Consider the following 8,506-nt stretch of genomic DNA (forward strand, 5'->3'; position numbering starts at 1 on the left):
TCATTTTCTGTTCACCAGCAATGTGGTGGACTGCTCCAAATAGCATGTAAAGAAAAAACTGCTGGGAAAAGTTTCTGAAAACCCGACTGCATCATTCTCATTAAGAAGAGAGAAATAAGGAAAACAGACTAGCACAGTGATCACTGTGATCTCCAAAAATACAGTCACAAATGGTCCAACAGTTTATGGTGTAGGGGTGAAGGAAAGATTTGGAAGCATGAGGCAAAATTACCTAGGTACCTAAAGCTAACCTAGTTGTTGGAAAGAGTCACCAGAAGGTCTGAGTTTATCCTATAACAAGCAGATGCAGATTTAAAAATACACATGCAAAGTTCAAATCACCCCAAATGAATTTTTGTCCTTCAAAGGCAAGAGAAATTACAAAAGAAAATCGATTTACACAAAATATAAACACAAACACATAAATAGATCTACGAGGAATAAAAATGTCAAATAATGTTCCCAAAGGGAAATGTAATAATCAGTTCTCTGTCTCAAGCCTACAATTGTTGGGATGGATTGAAGAGCATGTGGCAAACACTGCATTTCTAACACTTCCTTTGTTCATTAATAACCTTTCTGGCAAGGAACCACTAAGGATGTTACTTCCTATTGAAAATTCCACTGTTCACAATAATAACACAAAGAAACCCTGATAAAACCACATTTCACAATGTAATCATTAAGAGTAATGCCATCTACTTCATGAAATGCCTAAAACTTTTATGCATTTTATATAACAAATAAATTCAACAGTTTGTGTAACAGAATGTCTATTCCAGCATTTACCTGAAACAATCTAATTTCATTAAGGACATCTAATTAATACTGTTAATACACAAATTATGGAGTTGGAAACCTCCAATCAGATGTTTGATTGTTTTAAAACTAAAAAAAAATAAAATTATTTGCATTCATTTAATTTCAGTGGCTTTCACTTAAATGTCTCGGTGCAACTTTCAATGGCTTCAGAAGTGCCACAGAAAAATGCAGTTTCTCAAAATTAGAGCAATTTAACCGAGCAATTTTTTTGGAAAAGTCTTACAAATAATTTTCCAGGTGCAAGCTATGGAATAACTATGAAAGTACTAGAAGTTTGACTGCCCTGAACAAATTTGAGTCACGACAAATTAAAAATTAACAGCAATGTGCAAATACGTATTCTTCATTATTTTAAGTGCTAAAAAGGTCAAATACATAAGTGAAAACTTTTCACAAATAATCACACTAATTATGCAGTCAGTTATGCATAGATGTCATTCATCCAAAGAAGTTTCACATATATACAAAACCAGTTTCATGGATATATTAAGCAATTGCAGCTATGGCTGTATTAGCAATGGCCAATAAAGATGGGCCTGTACAGTGAAAGAGTTAACTTTAAGAATATTCCATATTATACATGTTCCAAGGGCTTTCTACTTTGAACTAGTTCTTAGATTTAATCTTAAAGATTCAAGGCTTACTAGTGGCTGGAGTGTATTAGGCACATTCCTGCAGCTTTCACATTATTTTGAGCAAAAGGAATCCCATCCAGGTCACTCCCTAGGATCACTCCACAATGCAAATCAAAGTGGAGGCAAGCAGATTTACTTCAAAACTGCATGGCTGATCCAAATAAAAACAGTAGGATAACACATTCACACATTGCTGAATGTTACTTACTAGAAAAAAAATAAATGTTTAAAGCCAAGAGAAATCTACCTTCTGAGAGCCCAGAGCCAAATTTCAGAAGAATTACTATGATATAAAATAAACCTGTAATATAAGATGGAACAAAAATATTTCTAACTTGATACATGATCTTTACAGTCAACTCTATGAAATACAAGTCTCTCACACCCATGTGGGCATGAATCACTTGACTGGAACGGTATGCACATGAAACTGAAAGCAGACATATACGTTCATGTGACAGTCAGACATCTATTTACCAAAGTTTTAGATATTTTAGTCAGTAATATTAAAAATATGCCTCAGCACTGGCACAAGCAATGAAACAAATTAATACAGATTCTCTCAACTCTTGTCAGATAGCAAGAGGGAATAAAATTACAGAGGAAATACTTGGTTAGTTTGAGCAATCTGAGTACACTGGTTAACCGTTAAAATAAAAATATATTACTCATAACACTGAGGCATTGCTGGTAAAACGGAATAATTATTGTGATAGCAATCACTGTTACCTCAAGAACGTCCAAACATTCCCTGCATTAAGTCTTTTGTCACCCAATCTCATCTAGCCATCAGATTCCTTTCGTGCTGCTCATCACGAAAACAGTTAAGCACCGAAAACACAAAGATTAGAATCACATTCTTGGAGAGGAGTACTTTATACACTTTCTGAATGGAAGTAATAGTTGCTGGATATGGTTTCCTGAGATAGCAAATCAGAACTGTATCTCCATCCAGCAACAATGAGATGATTTGCACCAGAGACAAAAGTCACTTACAGAATCCGATCCTTGACTAGGAAATTTATACTAGGTTTCTCCATCCTCCATATCCCCGTTAAAATAAAAATTTCTAGTGAATTTCCATTATCTAAAGATTTATTATAGTGAAATTATCAGTCTCAATTTTGTAATAAGTTGTTAATTATCACAATTATTGTTTTTATTTCTTAACTGAGAAAGCTAAATATTATTCTTCTTTATTCTAGTTTACAGTTAGTTACCAAAAAGCAAAGATAAAGCATTCCAAATAATTTATAGATGATAGTCCTACATTTTCCAAAATGTGGCCTGATTCTCCAAATGTAGTTCCATGTTCACTGAATTTCTTTATTGTATTCCATGGTCTATTCAAATGCAGAGGATTTTTTAAAAAAAGTCTATCCATAGTCCAGGCAATAATCACACCATAACCTCTAATTTATGAAACATTTTCCTTAAAGCAGAGAGTCCAATGGTCACGAATTGTCACATTCCTTCCTCAGGGGCATTATTTTGGTACCTACCAGTTGAGAAATACCTGATCAGAACCAAACTGAAGTGGTCTAAGTAGACACATAACACTATTCACTGACTACATCATACAAGTAGATGTAATCATAATTTGGTTCCAAGATCCATAAGCTACAGAGAAGAAGGCATCACTAGCATCTTGAACAAGCACTTTTGGAAGGTTGTGGCGGGAATTAACATGTTTGCAGAAATTAGATTAAACCTTCCATCCTGCAGTGCGTGTCTCTTAGAGCAGCAGACCACACTGAAGACTGAGGTTGAATTTTGACATCACCACAAAAGAAGATGCCATGATTTCATTCACTCTCTCTCACAGCATGGTAATTGTGGATGGGCAGCACTCAGATTTTCACAAATATTTTTGCACTTATTCAAAAATGAACTAACAAGTAAGAACAGTGACAGGAAGTATGTTGAGAGAGCATATTGGTTAAAGCAATACAGAAAAATCCTTTTAAATTGTGAAAGCCAGAGCATACAACATCTGTAGGCCAAACTGCCTCAACCCACTTTTCACCATGTCCACAACTGAAGAATATCCCTGTATACTGCCTAAGCCTTATTAAGTTTGTCTGATCTTTAATTATATTGTGGGATAGCTATTTTTGAATATTCAAAATTCAAGTGAAGTTTCTTTTCCTTTCATGGAAAAATACAATTAATCTCCAGCATCTGAATGTGTATGATACCAAGCAAAAGGAACACTTTACATATCTGGATTTCTTGATGATACCTCACAGAACTACAGAAGAGGAAAAGTTTGTTCCCAGGATATAAGGTATCAATATCAGTTAAACATATACAAAGCACATTAAAGTATGCTGTTACAAATGAGAAATTCCTTCTCATTAGAATGCACTTAATACTTTATAATATTATAAAGACAAGATAAGTTATCTTTTCCTGATTAAGGAATCTTGAATTCTAGGTCAACGCAGATTTCAAGTATCTCACTGTAAATACATGAAGTCATTTATAGGTCAGTAATACGAATTTCAATCAAAGCTTTTAAAATTATCACCAAATTCTAGAGAAGTCAGTGTAATTTTGGATGTCCTGGGGGTAGAATACAAGGATTGGGGCTGTTGAAAGTTCCAGACATACTATCTTAGTTTTTCAGCCCTGGAATATCTGAATTACCTTATCCTGTAACCACACACCGCAAAGTGACAACAGAAATGCTGGAATATTGACTGGAAATGTTATGAACTCACCTTTTCCTCTTTCCACCCCCACTTCCCCAACAACTTAGACTAGAAAAAAGCAACAAATATCCACATTAAAAATCCGTATTTTCCTCAAATCTAAGTTCATTAGAATAAGAATTATGTATTTGAATGCTGAATTCTGCTTTGTCTTTATGTGAACTGTACATAAGCTTTAAAATTGAGGATGTGTCTTGATAGGCGTGGCCAGTGCACACATTATCATAATGTTTGTGTGTACCTTAGTGATCCCCAAGAAAGCTGTGAGGTTTAATTGTGTAATTCGGATTTTCTGCACATTACTTGTCTGGGACAGATCAGAATTTGTTTCCTTACTTTACATTAAAAAAAAAAATAGACAATGTATTTACAATCATATATAGGACTCTCACTTCATAGTGAAAACTCAGTTTGAAGTGGTAGTGTGAGAATGAGACCACTTTCCATGCTAGCTAGTCCACTGACTTTAATCTTCAGTAACTTTGATGTATGGCCTACATGCAGAATTTAACCAGTGTGGCCAGTTGACCACATGACAGATTAAAAACAACACATTGTAAATAAACACATATCACAGGTACTGATGTTCTGGCAAAAATGTGATTCTAGCAGTTCAGTTCTGCACGCTTGATCTTCTGCATTTAATATTTTTTATTATTATTTTTTACAGTTTAGAAGTTATGAGTCATTCTCTAGAGAAAATAAAAAAACAACAAAAAACACCAACAAAACAAAACCCATCCAACAATAAGATAACTATAAGCCAACTTGCTATGCCTCACTGCCAAAACATTTTTACTTAGCTACGGATACTTTCTGAAACAAGTTTTCAGCTTTGATTACACATAGCTATTGATTTTCCTAGTTACAAAAACAAGACTGCATTTTTAATCCACAGTTGCACAACTGTATTACTAGGCTCTGCTCCAGTTAACCAGTTATGAATAAAGTTACAGTTCTTGAACAAGATTGTTTGTCTGTTTTTCAGAGACTTTTTAAACTCCTGTCAGAATTCTGGAAAATCGTAGCAGTAAATGAATAAACAAAGAAAAGTCTCATCCTCGCAGACCAGCACTTGACAGGCAAACATACTGCCCAACTTTGAGGATAACCTAAAATATACTTTGACAAAGTTCCATATATATGAAGGTGATCAGAGTATCAGTGTATTTTGTTCAAAAGCAAATAATAAACAAATAAAAACTTAAATAATTTATGTTTAAGATTAATATACTTTTAAACAACCTTTTGAATAGCTGATATGAAATAAGTTATAGTCTCAAAAACTGATTTTAGCTGCAGCATCACAGAGTAATCTAAGAAAAAAAACAGCAAAGTGACCTCCAAGCTGAACAACGCTCTTGCTCTTGGATCAACTTTCCATAATCTGCTTCAAGACCTGGAAGGACAGCTTTACAGGAAAGAATTTCTAAACACAAACACAAAGCTGAGAAAATCAAAAGCGATTTTTAAGGAGCAACATCTGCCTCTGAATGACTGCAGTTTTTCAAGTACTGAAAATCAGGGCTGAGAGCAGCACATTTTTTCCTTTCTTTTTATTTTTTTGTCCATTTTTTCATGGGAATTTTGGGTTAAAACAATAAAGCGGTGAAGTGAAAGTGCTACAGAGATACACTGCAGAGGGGAGGGGCAAAAAAAGAGGGGTTAAAACCCACAAGTCAAATCAGTAAACGCATCATTCAAATATAACGTGCAACAATTACAGAGAAACTTTAAAGCAACTTACCTCGAGGGAGAGAGATCAAAGAGCTGTTTTCAGTCGGAGCTTGCTCTGGCCCTCCAGGCCCCGGAGGAAGAGGTTCTCTCACTTGGGACATCTGCCAGCTCTCTCGCCGAGTTACACAGCGCCTGCACCCCTCTCCAACAAAACTAACACGCGACCCTGAAGGAACAAGCAAATGAAAGGACTCGTTAACGTATTTTCTGCAGAAAACTCACGGCTCTGGGCGAGGGACTGAAGAGGGACAGCAGGGAAGCGACGGCAACTTTGGGGCGCGGCGGCGGGCGCGCCCCCCGCCCCCTGCAGCGAGCACCCGCGGGGCCGGGGGCGGGAGCGGCCGGGGGGTGTCCGGGGGGTGTCCAGGGGTGTCCGGGGGGTGCCCGGGGCGGCCCGTGCTCCGTGGCGGAGCCGGCCGGCAGCGCGGGGCGCTTACCTCCGCATTTCCTCCCGCTCCGCCCGGCCCTGCGCCGCGCCCCGGCCGCGGGAGCCTTCGCGCCGCTGCGCCGCCGCCCGTCCCGGCAGCCGCCTCCTCTCGCCCGCCCCGCGGCCGCGGGCCTTCCCCCGGCAGTGGCGCGCACGGCCTGGCACTCACACCCGCTGTCCCACCGCCGCCACAGTCACTCCATCATTTCCGGACAATGAAACATCCCGCTCCGGCTGGCGGCCGCGGCTCGGCGAGGCGGTTCTGCGGCTCCTGCCGCCCGCCAGCGACGGGCCCGCGGGCTGGGCTGGGCTGGGCTGCCCCCGGCCGGGCCTCCAGCCATGGAAATTCCCCCAGGACACCGTAACCCGTCAGACAGAAGTAGGCAAGAAGGGGAAAAAAAAAACCCCAGGAGAATGTGAAAGGGAGGCTCTCCAGCCCGGGCAGGGCTCGCGGCTGCAGCGCTGGCAGCGGTGCGGGGCACGCTGCATGGCGCCGCCGCGGTGCTCCGCACCGGCCGCCACCAGTTGCGCGTCGGAGCGCGGAGCGGACACGTGGAGCGCCGCGGGCCCCTGCCCTCCGGCCCTTCCACCCTCCGCCAGGCCCTGCCGCCCTCCGTGCCCCTGCCCCTGACGGGGAACATGCAGATGTTGCCATTAAAAGGACTTCACAGCGGGCACACAGAAATACTCAAAAAACACGAATAGAACAAGTGGTTTTCAAAAGCAGAACCTTAAAGTGCAAACTACTTCATCTGCTACCATCTGCCAAGTACCTAGACTTGGTCCACATAGGAAATAACATTTCTTTCCCGTGGCACAGTCTGATGTGATTATCAGTCTTATGCTCTGTTCTTGCCCAAAACATGGGATACTGCAACTCTTGCTCACTCATGTCATGGTGTTGGTGTCCATAAGCTTTGCCTTGTTTATGGGATGACAGTATGTCACCTTTCTCAACTGGAAAGTGTGTCCTGGAAGTGTGTCCAGGTTTAAAATGTATTTTCCTTAAAATTTACAAGCAGATTTTTTTTAATTATTATTAGGTTTATTAAATATGCCAGCTTTACTGGTTTGTCTCATTATAGCAAGATATTTAGATATATATTTTTGGGAATCAAAAGTAGGAGTATAAAGTACACAAGTTATAGACTATCAGCATCTTAACATGAGAGACTATAGCTGATAGATACTTATTTTTATATCACACATGCTAAGCAACATGCTTAATTATTAAAAGTTAACTTCTTAAAGTTTAGCCTTTCCCTGACATGCTTGCAAAACAACCAGGATAAAGTGTAGACACCTGACAAGAAGCCAGTTCTACATGAACTCCACACCCTTCAGGGATAACTCTTATTTCAGAAGTCATCAGCAATTTTGCACCACTGTACAGCTTTATTTTTGTCATTGCTGGTGCAAAAGAGAAGTGTGGTGAAAGGTGCATATGCTTTCCTCTGTAAAACACTATCATTCTAAAATATTTCAGGAACCTAAGGTGTTCTTTGGTGCAGCATAGTCTTTCTTTAAACATTTATATGGAAAATAGTGGGGGGGAAAGATGTTTTATGTGGGAAAAGCTGTGTTTAAAAAAATCCATTTGGGGCAAACACAGCTATTATTTTACTGTGTAATAATAATACTGGTCTCAATATCTACACTTTTTGTCTATGCAAACATTGCATAACTTTCCATAGTCCCCTCCTTGCTGTCCTGGGGGAAGAGTGATCAAAACATAAGGTAGAACGACTTACCTCAAACTCCCAAGTGAGTCAGTAGCAGAAGAAAGGTTATGACTCACTCTCAACATACAAGCTTGTGTTTTTCCCTGTGAAACTGGAAACATAGCAGAGAGCTGTGGGAGGAGCAATAATTTAGCCAACCACACCCCGCTTCCAAATATTTCATTGGATAATAAGTGCCTACGAAGAGCTGATACCACCCAGGGTTGGTATTTTTGGTGGGTTTTTAACCTTATCTATGAAACCCACATGGTAAACTCCCATGACGTTCAGTTTATCTTCTTTGAAAAGATGATGGGATGAGCTCACCCTGACAAGGTTCAGTTGTAGATTTTAAAGTAACTAAGCGAATTTACAGGATCTTCAGTAGACAACTGATGCAGTCAGAGGTAGTTCTAAACAAACCAAATTAAGAAAATGTAAGAGAAATCA

The 8,506-nt window shown here is 39.6% G+C and overlaps 1 protein-coding gene across 2 annotated transcripts in view; it reads right to left on the minus strand.

Moving 5' to 3' along the window:
* Window positions 1–8,246, minus strand: part of MDFIC (MyoD family inhibitor domain containing) — a 51,912-nt gene extending 43,666 nt beyond the window's left edge. Inside the window, exons 1-2 of one of the 2 annotated variants that reach the window (XM_066318995.1) lie at window positions 8,087–8,246; window positions 5,919–6,074 (exon numbers count right to left, since the gene is read on the minus strand). In XM_066318995.1, the coding sequence (XP_066175092.1) occupies window positions 5,919–6,009 (91 nt within the window). In that variant the 5' untranslated portion in view covers window positions 6,010–6,074; window positions 8,087–8,246. Of the gene's footprint in view, window positions 1–5,918; window positions 6,075–6,345; window positions 6,475–8,086 lie in introns of those variants that run through there. The other variant, XM_066318997.1, reaches the window with a different exon arrangement.
* Window positions 8,247–8,506: the final 260 nt, after the last annotated feature.

The sequence above is a fragment of the Sylvia atricapilla genome, chromosome 5 (genome assembly GCF_009819655.1).
Source record: "Sylvia atricapilla isolate bSylAtr1 chromosome 5, bSylAtr1.pri, whole genome shotgun sequence".
NCBI lineage: Eukaryota > Metazoa > Chordata > Aves > Passeriformes > Sylviidae > Sylvia > Sylvia atricapilla.